Below are 25,646 nucleotides of genomic sequence, written 5' to 3'. Positions count from 1 at the left end.
GTGATATGTGGGTCTGTGTTAAGACCCTCCAGAGCTAGCAAGAGTTGTTGATGAGTGAAAGGAGAAGAAGCACCTGGGGAGGTGGTGGTAAGTTGTGTGTGTGTGTTTTCTCACAACCTTTCCCTGCTTCAGTTTCATTTTATTCTGGCCCAGGCTGGGCACTCAGAAGGCTGTCTTAGATCCTCTGGCCGGCTCTCTTCTCACCTTCTCCAAGAAGCTTCTTTTGATTCTTTCCAGCATATATCTGCATCCCAAGTACAGCGGGTTGAATAGTGCCCCCCCCCCACCAAAGATATGTCCACATCAAATCCCTGGAACCTTGAATGCTACCTTATGGGGGGAAAAAAAGGTCTTTGCAGATGTAATTAAGTTAAGGATCTTGAACTAATATCCTGGATTATCTGGGTGTGCCCTAAATCAATGTCCATTTAAGAGAAAGGCAGAAGATTAGGAGGTGATGTGACCACTAAGGCAGAGAATGGAGTGATGTGGCCACAAGGTCACAAGTCAAGGAATGCCATCAGTTCCCAAAGATGGAAGAAGCAAGGAAGGATTCTCCCCTGGAGCCTCCAGAGGGACCATGGCCCTGCCTGCACCTTGATTTTAGACTTCTGGCCTCCAGAACTGTGAGGGAATAAGACTCAGTTGCTTCAAGCTACTAGGAATCATACAAGATGTACCTTTGTGTCTGGCCTCTTTCACTTATCAGGATGTTTTCAAATTTCATCCATGTTGAAGCATGTATCAGTACTTTCTTCCTTTTTATGTCTGAGTACTATTCCACTGTATGGATATACCACATTTTGTTTATCCATTTATCCATTGATGGCCATTGAATTGTTTCCATTTTTTGGCTATTATGAAGTATGTTTTTATGCACATTTGTATACAAGTTTTTGTGTGGACACAGCCAGGGTTGTTTTGAAGATTAAATGAAGTAGAACCTAAGGCATCTGATATGTCCTCCAACAATTAATAATGAAAGATATTAGAGGAAATATGCCCCAACTCTTTCAATTTACAGATTAGGAAACTGAAGCGTGGAGAGGAGCACAGACTTGCTTGAGGTCATCCAAGGCAGGAGAGCATAACACTTAAATGCAGGTCCATGAATCAGACTGCCCAGAACTAAATCTTGGTTGGACTTGGGTTACCTTATGTAGGTCACTTCACCTCTACGAGCCTCAGTTTACTCATGTGTAAAATGAGATTAGTAATAGTACCTACCTCATACGGTTGTTGATGTGAGGATTAAATGTGCTAGACCATGTGTCTGGCACATAGTAGGTGCTCTGTACATCTTAGCTGTTATCATTCATGGTGGTGCCAGCAGCAGAACTTAGGTCTCCTGGCTCCCAGGTATGAGAGGTCTTGAATCTACACTTCTCCAGTTCCCTTTTCTGTGTCATGGGCATCTTCCCAGTGTGACTGTAGGTTCTGTGGAGGAAGGACATAGGGCTTCTTCTCCCCACTGCCCTGAGCACATAAGAGGTGCTGAATGAGAACCTTTGCTCACTTTCTTTGGCTTCTGCCAACCCTGGCCTTCACCAAGAGACCCAGCTGGAGACTGTGATAGGTGTTAATTCCCTGCATCTTTCCAACATCCCATGAGCTAACTGAGTGCGTCTCCCTTCCAGGCAGTGGACAGCACACAACCATGGAGTTGGGGCCTCTAGAAGGTGGGTACCTGGAGCTTCTCAACAGCAATGCTGACCCTTTGCATCTCTACCACCTCTATGACCGGATGGACCTGGCTGGAGAAGAAGAGCTAGAGCTCTGCTCAGGTGGGCTCTCCTCCCTCTGGCCCCTTCCAAGTCCCTCCCCACCCCTCTGCCTGCAGTAGAGATGGCAACCAGGGGAAGTCCTGGCTGTGGAATTCCGGTCAGCACCACGGACAGCTCCAACTCCCTGCCACGCTGCTCCTAATGGAAATATCTCCCAGCCCGCCCTGCCTCTCCCTCCGTCCCCACCAGCCCTCTTCCCAGATCTTTCCTGCTTCATCCAAGTGGCTTTTCCTCCCAGAACCTGATACGGACACCATCAACTGCGAACAGTTCAGCAGGCTGTTGTGTGATATGGAAGGTGATGAAGAGACCAGGGAGGCTTATGCCAATATCGGTGAGGAAGCATTATGAACCCAGAAAAAGGACAATTGAGGGAAAAGATTCTTTTATCTGTTTTGTTAATCTCACCCATTCACCAGGAGCCTCCAGGCCCTCCCTCAGAAATCGGGGCAAGGGGGGATGGGGAGCGAGGGCTAAAAGGACAGAGAATCGGGGAAAGAAGGGAGATGGAGAAAGGTAGGGAAATAGAGCCCTTCACTAATGAGCACCAGGCAAACAAATCTCACTTTTCCATCTTCTGCCTCCATTTCTATACATTTTTCTATTTGTTGCTCTTCTTTCCTTCCCACAAAGTCCATATCATATGCCCCTCCCTCCCTCCCTTTCTCCTCAGCTCCTAAGCTAAACTACTCTAGTATTTGTAATAACTACCTTTGGGGGGCACTTGTAGCCTGCAAACCACTGTGCATATTGAAGCCTTACAAAAACAAAGGAAGTAGATACTATTAGTATCTTCATTTTACAGATGAGGAAATTGAGGTTTAGAGAGATAAAGAATCTACCCAAGGCTGCATTAGAGATAGTAATGGGTAGGTCTGAAATTCAAAGTCCTTATTTTTCACCACAAGAGGGAAAGTATCTAGAGTGGGGAGGTTTGGTAAGGCTCAAGCTGAGAGGCTGGTTTGCAGCTTGAAAAAGACCTACGGTTTTCAGACAAGGGCGGAACTCTTTGGGACTCTCTGGGGAGAGGTGTTTCTGTTGTTTTTTGCGGGGGGTGAAGGAGCCCTCCTTACCAGGTTCACCACTGTCTCATACAGAGGCTTTGTTGAATTAGAAAAAGATGCCCCTTCTTCTAGAGGATGCAGCCCCCATTAAGATGTAACAGCTTGGCTATCAAAGTGAAGGCTGGATTCCTGCCCCCATTTGCCCTTTTGTCTGGGCATCCTGTACAGTGAACAACCTGCACAGATGTTCTTAGTGGCCCTTTTCCTGGCATCCCAAGAATCACATCACTTAGGAGGTCTGGCATGAACATGGCTAGACATTCCCCAACACATAGTTAATCCAGCATCATACAAGGGCAGGAAATGGAGAGGAGCAGTAACTGTATGTGTCTCAAAGATTACAGAACTGAGAACCTGCCTGCTTCCTTTCCTTCCTGGGAATTTACTTGGGAGAAGCAGAAATGTTTAGGGCTGAGAGTATTCACATTTCCTCACAACTGGAGGCAGTAATGAATGAGTTGGGCTTTTTCCCAAATCACTTAGGATTTGGGGGCTTTTTCCCCTTAGGGGCATCTACACAGGAAGTGGGAGCAAGTGGAGGAGGCAGCTTCACCCGAGTCTGTTCCTGAAGTCTCTGGTCCTGGGCATGCAGTCATCTGAGGCACCCCGAAGTATACATTGGCTTCCATTCCCATAAAATGGGAATAATAATCACACCTGCCTCATGGGATCACTGTGAGGATTGAATAAGTTTCTGTGCATAAAGTGTTTAGAGCAGGAATTTGAGAAGAGTAAGCATTCAGTAAGTGTTAGGTACCACCCCGCCACTACCATCAACACCATCATCATTATATTTACCATCATCATCATCATCATCACCACTTATGCCCTCACTCCATTCCTCACTCAGAAGCCTTTTATGGCTCCCCATGGCCTATAAAATCCAGTCCTAACTTTCCCCAACATGAAACTTTTACTGAAGACACCTATTTCTAAGAGTTTCCCAAACACCTCTCCTCACTCTGTCCCCACTACCCAGAAAGCCCTACACTTTTCACCACTCAGAATCTACCCCCACCCCCATCTTTCAAGGTCTGGCTTCAGGACCCCTTCCTCTGGGAAGCCCTCCCTGATTGCCCCATCCCACTATATACACTCTCTCCTCTTGCCATGATAACTGTCTTCCCTTTGGCTCCAAGCCATGTTCCACTTCATATAATTAAGCACCATTGATTGTCTACTGTGTACTAGCTACTGTGTTGATTGCTTTAAATACAGAGCCTCTAACCCTCACCATCCATCCCTGGGTCGTAGATGTTATTTATCCTCATTACACAGTTGAGGAAATGGGGGCCCAGAGAGGTTAAGTAACTGACCCAAGATTGTACAGCTTGTAGGGCAATTGGGGAGTAGAAGTGGAATTTAAACTCAAACTCAAGGCAACTCTACTACGCTGTGTTGCACTACTTTATAGCAATAGATACATTTGTATGCATACATATCACCCCTTCAATTAGATTAAGAGCCCATGAAGTTTCAGTGTTCCTTCATTAATTTGATCATTCATTCAGCAAACATTTATTGAGCCCCAATGTGCGCTAGGTCTGGAGGGTCACGGTTCCCCGATGCCCAGCCCAAGGCCGGGCTGGGCAATAAGCATTGCCCAGCATTCGGTGAGAACTAGTTGATTGACTGCACTTTTTCTTGTCTGGGCAGCGGAACTGGACCAGTATGTCTTCCAGGATTCCCAGCTGGAGGGCCTGAGCAAAGACATTTTCAGTAAGTTGGGGGGGTCTTGGCTTTCCTTCCTTGTTCCTTGGAGAGTGCTGTAATACCTGACGACCACCTTTGATGGATGGTCAGATCATCCCCAACATAGGGACAATGGGAGCTCACCTTGGACGTCCACTGACTGTGTGTTTTGGTGTCTTTGGTTTTTCCCCGAAGTCGAGCACATAGGACTGGAAGAAATGATCAGCGAGAGTGTGGAGGTGCTGGAGGAAGCAGGACAGAAAAGTCAGAAAAGACGTGAGTGAGCCCCTCCCTGATCCGGTCTAGCCTTGCTTGACTCCCAGCCATGCCTTGGCTCTAAAACCTGTTACGGCTCCCAGTTGCTTCCCTCGTTAAGTTCTGTCTGCTCTGCCAGGCTTGTGTGTCCCACCCACCTCTTCCCTCACCACTGCTCCCTGGTGACCCAGGGAGGAAGCAGACGGCCCAGGATCAAATGGCCCCCTCTCCTGATGGGTCTCTACCTCTGGCTGTTTTGATTGCCATTTCCGAAAGGACCTCTGGGCTCTGGCTTCTCTTCCATCCTTAGTTGTCACCCCTGTATTTAAGGGAGGTCTCTTCAAGCACAGTTTTTTCCCAGCAAGATCTGGGTTTGAATCCTGGATCTGCTGTTTATAGTCTATATGAACTTGGGCAAGTACCTGCATCTCTCTGAGCCTCCTGGTCAGTCTCCCTGCCTCCTTAATCTGTCCTTACCCGGCATCCAATGTGGACTTTTAAATGCAAATCAGATCATTTTGCTGCCCTGCTAACCCTCCAATGGCTACAAAATACATACCACAAGGGCTGTTTGATCTGGCCCTTCCCACCTCTCCTAACTCACTGTGACCCACCATGCTCCAGCCATACTGGCTTCTTTCCATTCCTGTAACCCATGTATCCTTTTCAACCTCAGGGCCTTTGTACTTGCTGTTCTCTCTATCTGGAATGTCCTCCCCCTTCCCATGGTGGGCTTGGGAATCTGTTAGGTCTTGGCCAGCATGTCACCTCCTCCTGAAGGCTTTCCTAGACCAACTTTTTCCATATAAATTACCTCACTTATTTTCACCTTGTTTGTGTCTCTCCTTCACTGTTGCACTTGTCACAATTTGGACTTATTTTATTTATTGCCTTTTGCTTAGTTCCCCCACTGTGAGGACAGGGACCTTGTCTTTCTTATTACTACATCCCCAGCACCTGGCACATGGCTGGCATGCAGGAGCACCTCAATAAATATCCACTGAATGAAAATTTCCATAAAATGGGCCTAACAGTTAATCAAAAGCTTACTATGTGCCAGACCATGTGTAAACCCTGTACCTAGTTATTTAATTTGAACAGGTAAACAGGAGCATGGCATAAAAATTCAAAATGTGTAAAAAATATTCAGTGAAAAAAAATCTTCCTCCCATCCTTTTCCCCCAGTCCCTCATTTTCCCTCCCTGAAGACAACCTATGTTGCCAGTGCCCTTTTAGTCTTGTTAGGAATATCCTATTTGTCTAAAAGCCAGCTCTTAAAAAAAATTTTTTTTTCACACAAATGACCACATTTTACCTACACTCTTTCTTCTTTTAACATGTCTGGGAGGTTATTTTCTTAGCACTAATGGAAAACACATGGTCCTGCCTCCAGGAATTTCCCTTTCTTTCTATTTTTTTCCTTCCTTTCTTCCTTTCTTTCTTTCTTTATTTCTCTCTCTCTCTCTCTCTTTCTCTTCCTCTCTTTCTCTTTTATTCTTCTTCCTCCTTTCCTTCCTCCCTCCTTCCCTTCCTTCTTTCTTCCTTTCTTTTCGTTTCATAAACATTTCCCCTAATATTTTATTATGAAACATTTCAACATACAGCAAAGATGAAAGAGCTGTACTACAAAAAACCATATGCCCCTCACTTCCATTCTACCGTCAGTGTTTGGCTATAGTGGTCTTAACGCATCTCTAGCCATCCCTCTATTCATCCACCCATCCGACCATTTTATTTTTAGAACATTTCAAGGTAGACTGCAGACACCAGTACTGCCCCATATGTCCTTCAGCATCCTTGTTATTTTTAGGGCTGTGTGGTATTTCACACAATCAACCACAATTTGGTTCATCAGCCTCTTGCTAAGGGACACATAGGGGTTTTCTCAGTGTGTTACATGCTTGATACTCACTCAACTGATTTCCAATGCATTCCTGCGAAGTGGGAATCACTGCCCCCATTCCACAGATGAGAGATCAAAGGCTCAGAGAGGCTGTGTTACGGAGACACACAGCTAGGAAGGGACCAAAAGCAGGGTTTTTTTAATTTTTAGTATTATTTTTTTAAACTCAAACTCATCTTGTGTCCCCTCTGTGGCTCTGCCTCTCCCAGTGCCTCACTGTCCTGGGTGCTTCAAGATGGGTTTGGGCTCAAGCAAATGAGTAGGGGCAGAAATTGTTGGGGGCTGGGGAGGGAAAGGGACCCCCAAGGCCACTTCCCAGCCATTTAAGGCAATTCTATAGGGCCTGCTGGGGTCCACAAGCCCCTCCTGTCTTGGAATACCCCTTCCCTGGGGCTGATGACCATAGTGTTCTCTCTGCAGCCTTCCCAGAGGAGCTGCCTGTGGATCTGAAGCACAGGAAGCTAGGTGAGCAAGGCGGGTGGGTCCTGGGAGATTGATGGGCAGGAAAGCCAGGGCCTCCTCAGGCCCGCATGTAAACTGGCATTTGAAAGCCGGGGCTCCGAGAGGTGAAGCCACTTTTCTGAGATCACACAGCAAGTGAGAGGTGGATTTGAGATTCAAACTAAGATCATGATTCCATAGCCCGTGCTCTGAAGTTCAGGGACTGCTGGGAGATTCAGCTCCTCCTACAAAGCCTCTCCCCTAACACCTCCCTCCTCTTAACTCTGAGTCAGAGCTGAGACCCCACCCTACCACCACCACCTAGTTCCACTGCCCCTCCAGGCCACATGTCTCCTTTCAGAGTGTAGAGTCACCTCGGATCAGCTAGTCACCCAGTGCCCTCCCACCCTCCGTAGAGCCCCCATGCCTCAGTGAGCCTCTTCCCCCATACTCATCAGTCCCGCTCCCCTCCCACTCAGTTGTTATTGCAAAGGTTGGGCAACCAGCCCCTCTGCGGGAACAGACTGAGGAATGAAAGCCTCATAGTCCGATGGAGGAAGCCTGGTCCCTGCCCTCAGAAAGTTCTAATCTGATGGAGAAGACAGGGACCCTGTCCATGAAGACCCCAGGATGATGGAGAAATAGTCTGTGTCTTCAGGGAGCTCCCAATCTGATGGGGGAGGCAAGTCTCCACCCTCCTAGGGCTCCCAATTAAATGGAGGAGATAAACTCCTGCCCCAGTCTGATGGGCAGTGCTTGGGGCCTCTTAGGGGGCCGGGGGCTCAGTGACTGGCTGTAGAAGCTGGTAGGGGCCTGGGCTAACAGCCTATTCATAGGTCTATCCCACCCCTAGCTCTCCATGGCAGGAAGCTCTCAGGGCCCAGTCACAAAGAGGAGGCTGGGGGTAGAGGGCTGCCTGACACAGAGCAGTTGCTGATAAAACCAGCTTCACCCAGGGCAGAGAAGAGGACAGGAGTTTCCTTCCACTGCCAGTAGAGATCTGCTCCCAGAGCGCTCCCTACCCTGGGAAGGCCCCTGCAAGCACCCACCCAGATCTCACCCAGCCTCTAACATTGGCCCTTCCTCACAGCTGAGCCCCTAGCCATGCCCGTGGTGACTGGTGCTTTCCTGGTGGGGCTAGTGAGTGACTCCTCAGCTCAGCCCTGCCCGTCACCACCTGCTCTGTTCAACAAGGAGCCAGCATCCAGCCAGACCCAGCTGAAGGACACCGGTATGTTAGGGGGCTTGGAGAGGGTGGGCTTCCCCACTCCCCAGAGGCAGGAGCCACCAGGGACAGGAATTCCTCCCCCTACTAGTGTCCCCCACTTCTGTCCCAGCCAATGCCATCCTCAATGTCCCCATCAACCCAGTCTGTGCCAGAAAACATGCCCTGGAAGGAAACACATTCCTAGGAGACACAGCAGGGAATCCCCGCCAATTAGGGAATTCACCCGCCAGCCCTATGCTTTCATCAACTGGGAACTGAGCACCCTCTCTGCGCCAGCAACACCACCACAGGCAAGCAGACACAGCTGTGGCTCTCTGGAAGACTGGAGCCCTTTAGAAGGGAGTCAGCTGTTAATTAAGATGTTAATGGAGAATCCCACCTCACGGCCTTTGTCTCTTGCAGTGCCCCCTTCCAGTTCCTTGTTGAGCTGCCTGAGTCTCCCTGCTGGACCCATCCAGATCATCCCCACTCTCTCCACTCTGCCCCAGGGGCTCTGGCAAATCTCAGGGGCTGGGACAGGGATCTCCAGTATACTCATCTACCAAAGTGAGTATGCGAGGCCGGGCTCCCCACCCCCTCTGCCTGTGACCTGACTACTCCCTGATCCCATCCCCCCTCCATCCCACCCCTGTCCCAGATATTTGGCAGTTTTAGCCTAGCACCTTCTCATGATCCTCCTTCCCCAGAACACCCATCTCTGTCCCCATTTCCCAAAAATCAAAACGGAGGAGCAGAGCTCCCCAACGTGGTCTGGGTGAGTGATACACCAAGTGGCTAAGTGGCATTTTTTGGGTCACTTTCCCCGAGTAAGCCTTAGTTTCTCCTTTTTTATCAAAAAAAATTAAACTTTATTATATTTTAAAATCACAGCATCGGGACTTTCCTGGCAGTCCAGTGGTTAAGACTTTGCCTTCCAGTGCAGGGGGTGTGTGTTCGATCCCTGGTCTCAGAGCTAATATCCCACATGCCTCGCGGCCAAACAACCAAAACAAAACCTGAAGCAATACTGTAACAAATTCAATAAAGACTTTAAAAATGGTCCACATCAAAAAAGAAAATCTAAAATAAAAGCACAACATCAATGCATGCTCATTAACAAACCAAGCAATAAGAGGTACTTACAAGAGCTACTGAGTCTCTCCCTCACTCTTTTAGTATACCGTTGTGAACAGTTTGGTATGCATCCTTGCATAGCTTTCTCTGAATTGCCTTGTTTCCAGGTCAGTAAAATGGTCCCTGCTGACCTGCCACATTGAAAGGTTGTGAATTGTCCAAGGGAAGGCATGTTGGTCTCTAAGGGATGGGAGAGAGAATGAGGCTAAGGGGGATACTTCCACTCAATTCAAGAGCATCTTTTGAAGGTTGCATGCCAGTTTTTGTATAATGCGCTGGTGCCCCAGGAGCAAGAGGGTGTTCTGGGCATCCAGGAAAATGAGTACTGACCGCAGAGTGGGAAAAGTGCTGTATAGCACTTGCCCTAAGCTCCCTATGAGCTGATTGTGTCCATTTCGCAGATGGGAAAACCAAGGCTCTGGGAGCCTAGTTGTAACTCCAGAGCTCTTTCCTCAACTTCGGCCTGAAATTTCTTCCTCTGGAAGTTCCCCTCACCTTTCCCCAGACTCCCAGCCCTACAGCCTGATTTGGGAAGGGGGTGACCCAACTGGGCTCCTTGTTGTTTCTGAACTCCTTGCCCTCCCCATGTAGGTGAGATGCCCCAGGCCCACCAAACACCCGCCTCCAGCAGCACAGCTGTCCACAGCCTCCCGAAGTCCCCAGACCGGCCCGGCTCCACCAGCCCCTTTGCCCCATCGGCAGCTGACCTCCCCAGCATGCCTGAACCAGCCCTGACCTCCCGTACAAACCTAACAGGTAAGAATCAGCAGGACCTGTGAGAGTTACTGGAAGCAGAACTGAGGCCCTGGGGGAAGGGATTGCCTCAGACAATGAGGTCCACAAACAGAGCTGCCTGCAGACACGGGCAAGTTGTGTTTTTGTGTAAAACAGGGCAGGGAGGGTCTCCAGGGAGGGGGGATACATGGGAGGGTTGGTGAGGGGAACAATTGGAGAATCCATGCCAAACCTAAACAGGGCCACCAGCCTTCACCATCTTGTTACATGGCAGGAAAACAGGCTCAATGCAGCCAGATCTTCTGAATTGTCAGCAGAATCTGGAGATCTTGATTTTTTTTTTTTTTTTTTTTTTTTTGCGGTACGCGGGCCTCTCACTGTCGTGGCCTCTCCTGTTGCGGAGCACAGGCTCCGGACGCGCAGGCCCAGCAGCCATGGCTCACGGGCCCAGCCGCTCCGCTGCATGTGGGATCCTCCCGGACCGGGGCACGAACCCGTGTCCCCTGCAACGGCAGGCGGACTCTCAACCACTGCACCACCAAGGAAGCCCTGGAGATCTTGATTTTAACATAGATATTGTGATTTTTAAAACACTGGTGAAAATTTTAAAAGTAGAGCTGGCCAAAAAAAGACATCTTTGAGCAGGATACAGCCTCGGGTCACCACCTGGCAACCTCCACCTTGCGGAGACTCAGCCCACGTCAGCTCTGACCTTGCGATACTCAGAGGACTGATGCCCCAGAGGGAGGGAGGTCCCTGGGGCGCCCCTCACCCTAACTCTGACACTGGCTTCTTCCCCTCCAGAGGATGAGATGTCCACCACCCAATGCCCAGCAGCTCACGAGGCATCCAGCAAGCTTCCCAAGTGGCCTGGTGAGTGGTGGCAGGGTCCCTCTGCCTGGGTGCTGGAGGCTTCCTGTCACTCATTCACCCAACACTTATTCAATCCCTCACTTGTTGGCTCATTCATTCATTCATTCACTTGCTCATTTGATCCCACCATCTCAGCATTCATTCCGCCAGTTATACCTACACTTAGAGCAACATTTACTGAGGACCTGCCCTTCGTAAGCCCATGCTAGGTGTTGACATCTTGTTTGTGAGGCTGAGAGAATGAAACAGGGAAGGGTGGGTGATTGGGAGAGTGGGTGAAGGCAGGAGTGGATGATGGGTGTGGGAGAGATGGAAGGTGGGAATGAAAGGGCAGCTGAGAGAATGGCCAGACGACTGAGTCTGACTCTGTTCCAGGTACACTTCCAGGCACATGAGATGTAGTCAATCACTAAAGTTGTAAACGGGGACTTCCCTGGTGGTCCAGTGGTTAAGACTGCGCTTCCATTGCAGGGGGCGCGGGTTTAATCACTGGTCAGGGAACTAAGATCCCGCATGCCTCCCGGGATTGTTTGCGGCCAAAACAAACAAGTCATAAACAACCCCAGTATGATCCCCATTTTACAGATGAGGAAACTGAGGGCTAGTGGGGTATATCACATGCTCAACGTAACAGTAATAAGTGGTGGAGCTGGAACTTGAACCAGAAACCTGGATTCCACTATCTTAACTCTTAACACCACCAACCCCACCATGACCTCCCTATGGTCAGTGAACAAAAGAAGAAGGTGAGTGAGTAAGTGAACAAAAGAAGAAGGTGAGTGAGTAAATGAAAGAGTGGACAGATAATCAAGTGAGAAGATGAGTGAATGAATGGGTGTAGGAATGAATGAATGAGTGTCTGGGTAATTGAAGGAGGCAGCTAATCAAGAAGGCAGTCGGGGAAGACTTTGACGAATGGATGAACAAGCTAGTGATGGTGGCCGGGCTGGCCACTCTGCTGCCCTCACAGTGGCGAGTCCTGCCACTAGCATCCTCCTCTCCCCCACCCCATACCCTTTGACATGTGCAGAGAGTGTGGAACAATTCTACTGCTCGCTACGGAACAAGTACCAGGCTAAGCCTGCAGGCCCGGAAGGCATCCTGGTGGAGGTGGACCTGGTGAGGGTAAGGCTGGAGAGGAGCGGCGGCAAAAGCCAGGACAGAGAGCTGACCACCCTGGACTGGGCAGAGCGGCAGCCGGCCCGAGGAAGTCTGGGCAAGGTGCTGCTGGCCTCTAGCAACCACCGGCGGCCACGTGAGACGCAGGTGATCGCCGTGCTGGGCAAAGCAGGACAGGGGAAGAGTCACTGGGTCCGGGCCGTGAGCTGGGCCTGGGCCTGCGGCCAGCTGCCACAGTACGACTTTATCTTCTGCATCCCCTGCCACTGTTTGGACCGTCCGGGGGACACCTACCGCCTGCAGGATCTGCTCTTCTCCCTGGGTTCACAGCCACTGTCAGTGGACGACGAGGTCTTCAGTTACATCTTGAGGAGGCCCGACCGCATTCTGCTCATCCTGGATGCCTTCGAGGAGCTCGAGGCCCAAGACGGCTTCCTGCACAGCACGGGCGGACCCATGTCAGCAGAAGCCCGCTCCCTCCGGGGGCTGCTGGCAGGCCTCTTCCAGCGCAAGCTGCTGAGCGGCTGCACCCTGCTGCTTACAGCCCGGCCCCGGGGCCGCCTGGCCCAGAGCCTGAGCAAGGCCGACGCTCTGTTCGAAGTGGCCGGCTTCTCCGCCCAGCAGGCCGAGACCTATGTGATGCGCTACTTTGAGTGTTCGGGGACCACCGAGCACCAAAAGAGAGCCCTGGCGCTCCTCCAGTCCCAGCCATTTCTCCTGAGTCACAGCCATAGCCCCACTGTGTGCCGGGCTGTGTGCCAGCTCTTGGAGGCCCTCCTGGAGCTAGGTGATGAGGCCCAGCTGCCTTCCACGCTCACGGGCCTCTATGTTGGCTTACTAGGCCCAGGAGCCCGTGACAGCCCCCCAGGGGCCCTGGTGGGACTGGCCAGGCTGGCCTGGGAGCTGGGCCGCGGTCACCAGAGCAGCCTGCGGGAGGGCCAGTTCCCATCGACCGAGGTGAGGGTCTGGGCTGTGGCCCAAGGCTTGGTGCAGCCCACCCCGGGGGCCCCGGAGACCAAGCTGGCCTTCTCCAGCTTCCTCCTGCAATGCTTCCTGGGGGCCGTGTGGCTGGCTCTGAGCAGCGAAATCAAGGACAAGGAGCTGCCGCAGTATTTGGCATTGACCCCGAGGAAGAAGAGGCCCTATGACAACTGGCTGGAGGGCGTGCCGCGCTTTCTGGTCGGGCTGGTCTTCCAGCCTCGTGCCTGCTGCCTGGGAGCCCTGGCAGGGCTGGCGGGCTCCACCTCAGCGGACAGGAAGCAGAAGGTGCTCACCAGGTACCTGAAGCGGCTGCAGCCTGGGACGCTGAAGGCGGGGCGGCTGCTGGAGCTGCTGCACTGCGCCCACGAGGCGCTGGATGCTGGGCTTTGGCAGCATGTGTTGCAGGGGCTCCCGGCCCACCTCTCGTTCCTGGGCACCCGGCTCACACCTCCCGACACCCACGTGCTGGGCAGCGCCTTGGAGGCGGCGGGCCGAGACTTCTCCCTGGACCTCCGCAGCACTGGCGTTGACCCCTCTGGACTGGGGAGCCTCGTGGGACTCAGCTGTGTCACCCATTTCAGGTGGGGGCCGGGGGCAGGAGAGTGGGCTTCTTTGCCTTGGGCACCTACAGCGGTCTTGGTGCTGTGCCCAGTGCTGACTCTGTGGGGTCTCATTTAGCATGAATGGCAGCCAGATGGGGGCAGAAGTGATTCTATCCTTTTTTAAGATGAGGAAGCCAAGGCTCAGAGGGGTACGGTAGCTTGCCCAAGGTCACACAGCCAGCATCATTCTTTCAACCATTATTTGAAGGCTGGCCTTATGACAGGCGCTGGGCCACGTCTAGAATCCAAGACTGACCTGGGTTTGAATTTGTTTTCTTCTCTCCATCCCCTGATCAAGCCACCGTTTTGTCATGGTTAGATTAAAGCCATAGCCTCCCCTGACCTCCCTGCCTCCATTCTCCTCTTCCATGCCACTTTATATTCAACCATCAGCACACATCTCCCTAGAAATTGCATCTGATCATATTCCATCCTTCCTTACAATCTTTCAGAGGCACCCCACCTCCCTCAGGATGAAGTCAAAGTTCCTTAATTTAAATTAAGGAATCTAAATCCTTCAGTGATCTGTTTGATCATTTAAGCCTAATCTCCAGAGAATCTCTGCCACCTTCCCCCTAAGCATACTTTACCCAAGCTGTAAGGTCTACACCATTGTAGTGGTTCAACTGAGAATTTAGCACTGAGCTTCCTGGTAGCCAAAGCAAAAAGGGAAATAAAACCACTGGGAGAGTTGAGAAAAAGGAGGAATTGATAAAGGCTTGAGTGGTCATGGAAAACTTTCTAGAGGAAGTAGGGGTTAAGTTGAGGAAGGAAAATATCTGAATAGGTAGGAGGTCCCTTCATGGAGCCGCCACCCCCACCACCCCCCACATTATGGTCTAGCTCAGTCACCATGACTGGGTCTGAAGCCCTTCCTCCACAGGGCTGCCTTGAGTGACACAGTGGAGCTGTGGGAGTCCCTACAGCAGCATGGGGAGGCCAAGTTACTCCAAGCAGTGAAGGAGAAGTTCACCATTGAGCCTTTCAAGGCTGAATCCATGAAGGATGTGGAAGACCTGGGCAACCTCGTGCAGATCCAGAGGTGAGAGGGAAAGGGCATGGGAGTTGGTCCAGACCATGCAGGACCTAATATTAAGTTTGCTATTAACACTTCTTCCTCTTTTGGGGGGACCTCCCCTGCTCCCCGCCAGCCAATGACCATCCAAAATCTCTCACTGCAGTCACCACCCAGGCAGAGTCCCTAAGATTTATCACTCTGTCCACTTCAGAACTTGCCATCATGTACCCAATTCTTTCTCAGCTAAAGCCAAGGAGATATTCTCTCCTGCTAAGAGTTCATAAGCTGCCTTCTGTATCTAGTAACACAAATGACACCTATGGCCACGTTTTGAGGCAGCCAGGACCAGTATCATTCCCATTTTCTAGATGGTAGAGGTCTAAGGTTCAAAGGGCAGAGGAAACATGACCACAGAGCAACTGTCTTTCCCTCATTCCTTCATCATACATTGTTTGAGCACCTACTATGCGCTGCCTGGGATGGGTGTGGGTAATGCCTCCTCTAAGGCTCTTTTCCGTGAAACACACAGTAATGCCTTAATAATATCCTGTCCTGAGGTTTTTCTTTTTAACAAGGGGACAACAGTAGCCCAAGGAAGGCAGTCCTTCTGGGGAATTTTGGGCACTGGGGCAGGCATCCCCCCTAGGAGGGGGCTCCATGACAGGTGAGGAGCCAGCTCTTCCCTAACATTGCCCGTTCTCTCCAGGACAAGAAGTTCCTCTGAAGACACGCCTGGGGAACTCCCTGCCATCCGAGACTTAAAGAAGCTGGAGTTTGCGTAAGAAAAGGGGTAAATTGTCTCGGGTCCCCACGAGGTTTCTCCTCTGGCATTAGCTGGGCTTGTGCCACCAGAATGGAGATGGGTCCTCAGAATCACTCTTACCCTCTTGCCCCACCACTCTGGAAACCAGCTTCCAGCAGCTGGGGCATGGCCGGTCTGGGCTAGTCCTGGAGGTTCTCGGGGGTGAAGCTAACTTGCCCATTTGCTGGTGAGCAAATACATACTCATTCGCATCCACTCATTCAACAGACCTACTCATATGACCGAGGCCACTGTTCTCAATGAGCTTGCTGTCCAGTGTAAATAGACAATTACCACCTGCTGTGATTAGTGGCCAGAAACTCAAGGGCTGTGAGCGTGAAGACTTAGGGGGGGTCAAGATGACTTCCTGAAAGAAGAGACTGAAGCATTGAAGCTTGACAAAGAAATAGGAATGGACCATGCTGGGTGGAGATATTATCCCCCCACTGTACAGAAGCAGACACTGAGGCCTTGAGAGTGTAAATTGTTTGTCCAGAGTCACAAATGTCAGGTCAGCCTGGCTGTTGCTCCAACAAACAAAAAAGTAAATTCATGGTAGGTCCTTGTTAGGGATCTAAAATCATCCAACGATTAAGAAGGAATTACTAAACAACTACAGTGTACTCAGTGCCATAATCTTCTTAATTTCAAGAGCCACTCTGGGAGATAGTCATTATCATCCCCATTTTACAGATGAGGAAACTGAGGCCTAGTGAGGTTAAGTAACTTGTCCAAGGTCCCCAGCTGGTCACCCACAAGCTGTCTGCTCTTCCTGATCACAGCTACCCCTGTGGCCCAGAAAAAGCCAAGCGTTTCTTCTTTTGAACAGCGACAAGAGGCCAAATTTGTGCAGAGGTGAAAAATATTGCTGAAAAGAGGAACTGTGTGAAAACAATCACCAAGGGCCCCTTCTGGCTTTGAATTATTTTTAGCTTAAAAAGCCCCTAATTCAAGGTCGGAACTGTGCTCTGGGGAACAGCAGCCGTGGGGTAGAACAGCCCAGAACCCGGAGAGTGGCCACCTGCAGGCCAGAAGCCCTGAGAAAGTTCTGAGGAAAGAAGGAAGGAAGGAAAGGACTATTTTGGGCGTGAGACTGGCAGCCACCATGCCGGGCACCCTGTAGATCTCCTGTGCATGTAGATTAGGCCCCTCAACCGCTCAGAACCCTGCAGGGGCTCTGCTGGTGGACGATTCTCCCCTGATTCAGCCCCCATTTACCTCTTCACCCTCGCCTCCTGCACTCTTTCCAGCCACGTGGGTCCTCTTAATGGTTTTCAACCTCACTAGGCACGGTCCGACCCCTGGGCCTTTGCACTGGCTGTGCCTTCCACCCAGGACACTCTTCCCCAGGTATCAGCATGGCCCACGCCCTCACTTTCTTCTAGTTTTCAGTGAGAGAGGCCTTTTCTGACTCCTGTATTTAAAAGTACAGCTCTGCCCTGCTCACACTGTGCTTTTCTCTGTATCAATTATCTCCCACACCAGACAGTTTACCAATTTCTTTGATTATCTGTCTTGGCCCCTGGAATGTCAGCTCCACGAGGGCAATGATTTTTGTCTGTTTTGTTCATGGCTGTCTGCGTGACAGGCTTGCTGGGCCTGGCACACAGTAGGCAAGCAATCAATATTTGATAAATGAATTCCTTAATCTTTCCAAAAACCTCCTAAGATTGGGGCTAAATTTGAGAAGATTGAGACTCAGAGGTTAAGGGATTTGCCCAAAAAGCCCACAGAAACGAAGTGGTAGAGCCTAGATTCAAATCAGATTACGGATTCCCATCTTGTGACCTTTCGTTGAGGCTAGTAGTTCCCAGACTTTGGGGTTTCAAAGACTGAGAATATTTCAGAGTGAATTTCAGTGACTATGTGCAGTTACCATCTTTTAATTTGTATCAAGTATGTTCATTCAAACAAGTGAAATAACTGCTGCTGACACCATAATTTTATTAAAAATGAACATCTTAATGTCAAAAAAGTTCAAAGGATATAATTTCAGAATAAAAGACTGTTCTTTACACTGAGTACACTTAACCATATTTTAAAAACAGGGACTTCCCTGGCGGTCCAGTGGTTAAGACTCTGTACTTCCAAGGCAGGGGCCGTGGGTTCGATCCCTGGTCGGGGAACTGAAATCTCACATGCTGCGTGGCATGGCCAAAAATTAAGAAAAAAAAAAAAAAAAAAAAGGAACAAAGAAAAGAAAAAAAAATAGCCCTCTGTTGTCTTTATTTTTCTCATTCTCTCGAAATCTGGTCTAAATGTCCATCCAGGCTGTGTGACCTTGTATGAGTTCATTAACCTCTCTGTGCCTCAGTTTCCCCATCTGTAAAATGGGGATAAGAAGTGCTCTTAGCTCAGAGTCATTGTGAGGATTAAATGAGGTCTGATCTGAGTGATGGGCCCAGTGTGTTCCTGGCACATAAAAAGTGCTCAAGAAATGGTTCTATTTGTTGTTAAAAAGCAATGGCAAATAAGTAAACCATCTTTCTCATCACTGGTGGTGGTCCTCAGGCCAGCATTTGGGAACCACTTCCCCAGGCCAGGGTGGGAGAAGGGTGCATGTGGATGTCAGCAGGAGTAAGAACTGGCTCCCCACTCAGAGATGAAAGATGGGGAGCCCCCAGCTGGGAGCCCAGATGGCCTCTTGAGTGGGCTTTGTGAAATGTGCCTGAAGCAGAAGGGATTGGGGTCCCACCAGGTGGAGCTGGGGGTAGTTAAGCCCTCAGATGGGCCTGCCTTCTGTGGGGTCCAGTAGAGGGGCCATGACTGCTTCAGGGTCTTAACTCTGCTCTTTGCCTTCTAGGCTGGGCCCCATCTTGGGCCCTCAGGCTTTTCCCAAACTGGTGAAGATCCTTGAGGCCTTTTCTTCCCTTCAGCATCTGGAGTGAGTATAGACCCCGGAATCCCTCCTGGAGACACTGGGCTTTGACAACCCCAAACCCTGGCCTTGTTTGTCCCTTTCTCTCTCTCTCTGTGTCCTGCTGCTTCCTCAGTGTGGCTGGTGTGAGTGACCAGATGCCCCCACTGCAGGGAAGCGATGGCAGAAGGAAATCCCCAACAATAAAAATAGGTTGAATCCTTTCGAGATCTTCGAAACTCTTTTCCCCTCATGTGCTGCTCCCAGCAATCCCATGGGGAGGCAGGGTCGGGGAACATGATCCCATTGTACACCTGAGGTCTCTAGAGGTTAAGGAAGTTGCTCCAGCTCATGGGGCTGCCAGGAAGGAAAACAGTGATTCAGGTCCATGGGTACTTAGGGCCCTGTCCACTTGTTGGCCTGGCAGTCCCAGGTGATGACGATTTGCTCTCAAATGCTCGGAGTTGCAGCTGCATGTGGCCATGGTGTGTCCAGGGGTGGGAGCATGGGAGGAAGCCACTGCTGGGTCGGAGGGTGGGGAAGAATCGGGTGGCCTCCAGGGTGCTGGCTGATGGCCCCCAATCTGATTCCATCTGCAGCCTGGACTCGCTGAGTGAGAACAAGATCGGGGATGAGGGTGTTGCCCAGCTCTCGGCCACCTTCCCTCAGCTGAAGGCCCTGGAGACGCTCAAGTGAGTGCGCTGGGCCGGCCCTTCCTGCTGCATTTGTCCCCAAAGTCCAGCTTTTTTATTCTTTCATTCACTCATCCATTCAATCGTGCATTCGTTTAATCATCCACCCATTCATTCATTCAATCATTTCTTTAATCAGCCATTCAACCAATCATTTATTCATTTAATCAACAAATACGTAAGAAGCACTTACTGTGTACAGACACCATTCAAGGCCCTGGAGAGCCAGCTTTAAACAAAGCAAAGCCCCTGACTTCAGGGATCTTCTAGGGAGGAGACGCAGTAAACAAGCAAACAAGCATCCATAATTATGAAGTGTACAGTAATGACTGTGAGCAATGTTTAGTGAGAGAAAGACTGGGGAGGTGAGACAGGAGAGATAGATTAGGATTTATCAGTAACACATTATTATCAAAATAGTGAATTTCTATTAAAAAAAAACTGTTCTGGGTTTGGGAAATAGCAGATGGATATGATGCAGGAGGGTCAACATGATTTTTTACTGAACCCAGAGGGATCATCAAAATCTACCCACACTCTACTCCACAACCATGATCAGGGCAGCCATAGGACTCACCAGAATTCACTTAGGGATTTCCTTGATGGTAGGACACTGAGACTCATTAAGTAATTTATAGTGTTTAAGGAAACAGAGTAAGCTAGATTTCCCTCCCTTCGTCCTTCCTTACATCCTCCCTCCCTCCCTCCATTTCCCTCTCTCTCCCACCTTTCCTTCCTTCCTTTTTTACCCCACTTAAATATTTTCTGAGCACCTACTATGTGCTTGGCGTGGCTGTAGGCACAGGGATAGAGTAATGAACAGACTCGACCCCTCACCTCGTGGAGTCCACGTCATTAAACAAATAATGTAAACCCTTATGTAATGACAGTGCTGAAAAGTGGTCCAAAGGGAAAAGAATGGATGCTACATCTGCATCCTCACCCCCATCATTCCACTCAGCCTCAGGGTGTGACTGCATCATTTTACTGATTTAGCCCAAGTCTACCCATAGCGCCCTCACACAGTTCAGCACCCACGACACTCATCCAGGTAGAATGTCCTGTGCTTGCTGCCCTGGGATGCCCTGTGAGGAAGCAGGGGTTCCCAGCCCTGCCGGAGCCTGGGGTGATGGACACTGATGGGGAAGGGCATTCAGGTTTGGCCCTGAGCCCTCCCCTTGTTGTACTCCCGCAGTTTGTCCCAGAACAATATCACTGACTTGGGTGCCTGCAAGCTGGCGGAGGCCCTGCCCTTGCTGGCTGCGTCCCTCCTCAGGCTGAGGTGAGTGGGGCCCTCTATTGGTCAGGTGCTGAGCTGGTGGGCTGGAGGGCGGGCAGAGAACCCCCTCGGTGGCAGCTGTAAGGTCCAACACTGGGACCCTGAAAGCAATCACTACACATCAGTGTTGCACAACTTGGTGGGGGTAGGGAGTGGGGGGCGCCGACCTAAAATCCAACATGAACACACACCCCTGGAGTTGGGTGATGCCACCGCCCTGAACGAGATTAGCAGCCCCTGGGGAAGGGCATCTGGCACTCTGGGCAAATCACTTACTCATCTCGAGCCTCTGTTTCCTCATCTGGAAAATGGGTACCATCCCAATAGCCTATGGAAAGCGCTTGGTGCAATGCCTGGCTCTGGTGCTTAATAAATCTTGGTCCTCCTTCCCCAGGGCATGGCAGGACTGGGCCTTTTCTGGAGTCCGGGGTGGTTTCTAGAATGCTGACTATGCACAGGTAGCCTTGGCTGGCTCTTGTCACGCACACATCACTCCGTGCCTACACTGTCACCTCCTGGCGGGCCTTGGAATAGCACATTCTTGCTTTTGCTTACTTCCAGCCTGGTGCCTGGTGGTTCCCTGGGACTAATGGGTGGTTCCCTGGGACTAATGGGTCCTTCCAGCCCATTATCCTTCCAGCCAGGGTCCCTGAGTGCAGCTGTATAGGTTGTGTGCTGTGCAGTTTGTAGTCTATGTGATTGGCACGCCCTAGAGTTGTGAGGGTATCTAATATTCTCTAATATCAACCATGGGCCAGAACCTGTGCTAGAAACTAGAGATACAGCTATGAACAAAACCAGGGTGGGTCTTGCTTTCAAGTTCCTTGCATAATAAATAAGCAAGCACGTGCATAAACAAAATGTTTAAAATGCTGATTCATGCTGGGAATGAGGAAACTAACAAAGGCCCCAGAGGGTACAATAGGGAGTACTGAATTCACCAGGGAGGTCAGGAGATCCCTGAGGAGGTGACCCTCCCCCTTCTGTGGGATGCTCTCAGGGAAAAGCATTCCAGGGAGAGGGAACAGTAGAGGCAAAGGCCCTGAGGTGGGAATGAGGTTGGGTCTTTGAGGGCCAGAAGGGGGGCCTCTGTGTCTGGCTATAGGGAATGAGGGACAGAGGGTGGGAGATAAGGCGGGAGAGGTCAGGGAAGGCCAGATCATGCAGGGAGACCCTTGCAGGCCAGGAGAGTGGTTGGGGGTTTTTCCATTGTGAATGGAGAAGCAGGTGGGGCATGTGGAGGTGATATGTGATCTGATTGACACTTTAAGAAACCTCATATTGGGGGTTCCCTGGTGGCCTAGTGGTTAGGATTCCGCGCTTTCACTGCTGTGGCCTGGGTTCAGTCCCTGGTCGGGGAACTGAGATCCTGCAAACTGTGCAGCATGGCCAAAAAACAAAGGAACCTCATATTTTATGGACTGTAAGATGCCATCCATTTGTAAGACACCATTAAGGGGACAAAATTCTGCCAATTAAATGACATCCATTGATTATCAGACACATCCTGATCGCAATGATTTTCAAATGTGAACATGGACATCTTGGCATCAGTGAAATACGGGAAGAATCCTCTTCCTGTGGGTGAGGAAGGGCCTCCTGGTTCTAAGATCCATCCCAGGAAGGGATTGTGAAACCCCTACCTGGTTCCTGCCCTGGTACCGGCCGACCCGTGACATCAGGGGTTCCTGGAGTTTAGCTTGAATCCACTTTGCTGCAGTGCAGACTTGCTGCTTTTACATGCAGCCCTGCAGTGTTGCTCTGAGGCTGCGTCAAGGCAAAGTCACGGCCTTGAAATTAGAACCGTGGCTGCACCTGGCTTGTTAAAAGGACGCTCGTTAATGAAAGTACAGCTTAAGTTGGCACCAGTGAAGGTGTCGTGCTATTTCTGACACTGCTGATGGTGACAATATATCATAGAAACCCGAGCCTGCCCAGTGACTCTGGGTTTCTCTCTCTCCTGCTATTCCCGATGCTGCCCCACACCCCACAGTAACTTGTATAACCGTCACAAACCCCCTTGGGAGGTATAATAACCATAGTTAACATGTAGTTCATTCCACATGTCAGGCCCTGTTCTGGGTGTTTTACCAACATTAACTCATTTACTCCTCCCCACAATTACTCTATCACGCCCATTTTATGGAGGAGCAAACTGAGCCACAGGGGAGCTGAGTAACTCGCCAAAGATCAGACAGGCAGCAAGCCACAGAGCTGGGATTTGAACTTGGGCTGTTTCAGATGGGAAGCTACCTCCACTTAGTCCTGCTGCTTCCCTGAACCCACTGAGTGACCACAGAGAAGCAGCCTCAACTCTCTGGGCCTCAGTTTCCCCCTCTATTAAATGGGGCAGTAATTCTGGCTGGGTGTGGCTCTCCCTGGGCCCTGACCCCCCAGCACCCCCGGCCCCTGCCCTGACCTCTTTCTCCGGCAGCTTGTACAATAACTGCATCTGCGATGTGGGAGCTGAGAGCCTGGCACACGTGCTTCCAGACATGGTGTCCCTCCGGGTGCTCGAGTGAGTGTGGGAACCTGGGCAGTGGGGGTGGGGCCAGGACTTGGGAGGACCAGGGTCTCCTGCTGGCATCATGGGAAGGGCTGGGCTGAGGTCTGGTTGTCGAGAGCGTGGTGATGACCTTGGTCTGGGGCTTATTGGTCCCCAGGGCCAGGATCCACAATGGGTTTCTCTTCCCAGTGTCCAGTACAACAAGTTCACAGCTGCCGGGGCCCAGCAGCTCACTGCCAGCCTGAGAAAGTGCCCTCACGTGGAGAAGCTGGCGTAAGTCTCAGCAGTGGTGGAGGGAGACTCAGTGTGTGGTTCACCTTGTGAGCCCTGAGCTCAAATCCCGCTCTGTCCCTCACCAGCGTTCAACCTTGGGCAAGCAGACACATCAACCCTCTGGACCTAGTTTCTTTTCTTCTTCTTTTTTTTTTTTTTTCTTTTGGCAACGCTGCATGGCTTGCGGTATCTTAGTTCCCGGACCAGGGATTGAACCTGGGCCCTCAGCAGTGAGAGCGCCAAGTCCTAACCACTGGACCGCAGGGAAGTCCCTGGCCCCAGTTTCTTCGTCTGTAAAATGGGAGTGACAATAATATTTACCCCCTATTTAAATATTTATATTTAAATTGTGGGGTTTAAATTTGTCAATATACTCAGAAGAGTGTCTGGTACACAAAAATGTTCTAGGGGCTTCCCTGGTGGCGCAGTGGTTGAGAGTCCGCCTGCCGATGCAGGGGACACGGGTTCGTGCCCCGGTCCAGGAGGATCCCGCGTGCCGCGGAGCGGCTGGGCCCGTGAGCCATGGCCGCTGAGCCTGCGCGTCCGGAGCCTGTGCTCCGCAACGGGAGAGGCCACAGCAGTGAGAGGCCCGCGTACCGCAAAAACAAAAAAATGTTCTATATACTAGGCTGAACAATATGAAATCGCTTATATTCAACCATTTTCGACCTACACACCTGGCCGTTTCATATGGTTGAAACTTATTTATTATTACATCACTATGATGTCTACTGTCCAGTACTGTGCTTTATTGTCTTTCAAAGCACTTTTGTCTACATAATCACTCATATCTTCTAGGAGGGATAGGGTGGCTCTTGTAAGACCCATTTGGCAGATGAGGAGAATAAGACACAGATAGGTTAACTAAACTTTTTGAGATCACACAGCAAGTCAGTGGCAGAATCAGTTTTTAAAAAGGGGTCTTGGGGCTCCTAGGCCTCTGGTGTCCCCATGACCCCACACTAGGCTAGGTGGGAGGAGGGATTTGGGGGCAGCTTGCGTTGGGACCACCCCCTCTCCTCTAACCTCTGTGTGCCATGCCCCCATCACAGGATGTGGACGCCCACCATCCCTTTTGGCGTCCAGGAACACCTGCAGCAGCTGGACTCAAGGATCATCCTGAGATGATCCAGGCTGTGCCTGGGACAAGGTAACTGAGGTGAGCTTTGAAGGGGAGAACCACGGGGGTCCCTGGGGACAGTGTCCTGTGAAGTCAGAATCCATAAAAGGTGGGCGGGGCAGCAGGTGGGAGCTGGGTGACAACTCCTGGACCATGTGCCATCTGGGCCCACCCCGTATCCCCCTGTGCTGGGCTCGGTGCGGTGTCTTCTAAAGGCTTTGAGGACTTGGGCTCTGAGGATCCTCCCTATGGGCAGGCGTGGGACCCGGGGAAGGACAGGTGGGTCAGCCGTGCACGTCCCACAGCCCTCAGCATTGGGAAGGTCTGCCTTCGAGGACTCCCCAGCCATCCCGGCTGCTGTTTCAACCTGTCGGCTGCCCCGATGCCCGGCATTGTTTTCATAGGAATTTGCTCTACCAGTTTCCTGCCTCTCTCTGTGAGGATGACTGTCCCCTCACTTCCATGCTCCCCCGACCTGGGACATCCCCCTCCTCCATTCCTCCCATCCCTCCCATCCCCAATCTCGACCGCACTTTATCCATGTGTTAAACTGCCCTGTCCTAAAGCTTCCTGATCTCCACCCATCCTGACCTCTCACAGCATGTTCTCCGAGGACACTGACCATGCTGGACCCTGACCTGGTTATTTGTGGACACAGCTCTTCTTGGGCTGTTTCCCGTGAGCCTCGGCGTCCTGGTGCCCAGCCCTGGTGGCTCAGAGTCGGCCCCTGCCCAGCTGTGGAAAGGACCCATGGCCTGTTCTGTGAACAGACCCAGGCCCGGCCCTAGGCTCCTTCGGAGAGCAGGTTGATGTCAGCCCTGCTCAGCCACTGCAGCCCTGGCAGATGGGCCAGTGCCTGGTGGCAGCTGCTGTGCACCCAAGAGCCCTGAGGCATTCCCTGCAGGACACTGCAGACAGCTGTGGCCAGGCCAGAGAGAGGGATGAAGCGGCCACATCCCCACCTGCCCAGGTCCCTGCCAGCCTGGGGAGAAAGCACTGCTCCACGCTGCTCTCCTAAAGGGCAAGATCTGAGGATACCAGCGACCATCTCCTGCCTGCTGACTTCCCAAACCATGACCGGCTGGGACTCTACAGCAACTGCCTTCTGTCTCTGGGACTCACAGGTTTGCACTAACTTTGTTTGCCGAGGCCAAATCTAGGCCTGGCCAGACACACTGGACCTTAGCAGGAAAAGAGCTGATGGTACACTAACAGAGGAGGGGAGGGGCGATGGACTGGAACCACGTCTACCTTTCTGCCTTCATTTCCTGTGTCTTTTTTCACTACATGATAAATGGCTCATTTAATC

General features: G+C 51.1%; 1 protein-coding gene across 1 annotated transcript in view; it reads left to right on the top strand.

The window, feature by feature from the left end:
* CIITA (class II major histocompatibility complex transactivator) overlaps positions 1–25,646 on the top strand; it is a 47,751-nt gene extending 22,105 nt beyond the window's left edge. Inside the window, exons 2-19 of the mRNA XM_065891916.1 lie at positions 1,642–1,784; positions 2,023–2,118; positions 4,505–4,567; positions 4,736–4,816; positions 7,119–7,163; positions 8,770–8,913; positions 10,072–10,236; positions 11,020–11,088; positions 12,119–13,769; positions 14,674–14,832; positions 15,515–15,586; positions 18,414–18,494; positions 19,067–19,159; positions 20,355–20,441; positions 22,873–22,956; positions 23,134–23,217; positions 24,270–24,367; positions 24,938–25,646. Coding sequence (XP_065747988.1) covers positions 1,642–1,784; positions 2,023–2,118; positions 4,505–4,567; positions 4,736–4,816; positions 7,119–7,163; positions 8,770–8,913; positions 10,072–10,236; positions 11,020–11,088; positions 12,119–13,769; positions 14,674–14,832; positions 15,515–15,586; positions 18,414–18,494; positions 19,067–19,159; positions 20,355–20,441; positions 22,873–22,956; positions 23,134–23,217; positions 24,270–24,345 — 3,193 coding nt within the window. The 3' untranslated portion in view covers positions 24,346–24,367; positions 24,938–25,646. The remainder of the gene's footprint in view (positions 1–1,641; positions 1,785–2,022; positions 2,119–4,504; positions 4,568–4,735; positions 4,817–7,118; positions 7,164–8,769; positions 8,914–10,071; positions 10,237–11,019; positions 11,089–12,118; positions 13,770–14,673; positions 14,833–15,514; positions 15,587–18,413; positions 18,495–19,066; positions 19,160–20,354; positions 20,442–22,872; positions 22,957–23,133; positions 23,218–24,269; positions 24,368–24,937) is intronic.

The sequence above is a fragment of the Phocoena phocoena genome, chromosome 15 (genome assembly GCF_963924675.1).
Source record: "Phocoena phocoena chromosome 15, mPhoPho1.1, whole genome shotgun sequence".
Taxonomy (NCBI): Eukaryota; Metazoa; Chordata; class Mammalia; order Artiodactyla; family Phocoenidae; genus Phocoena; species Phocoena phocoena.
This window is presented reverse-complemented; position numbering and strand designations above follow the sequence as displayed.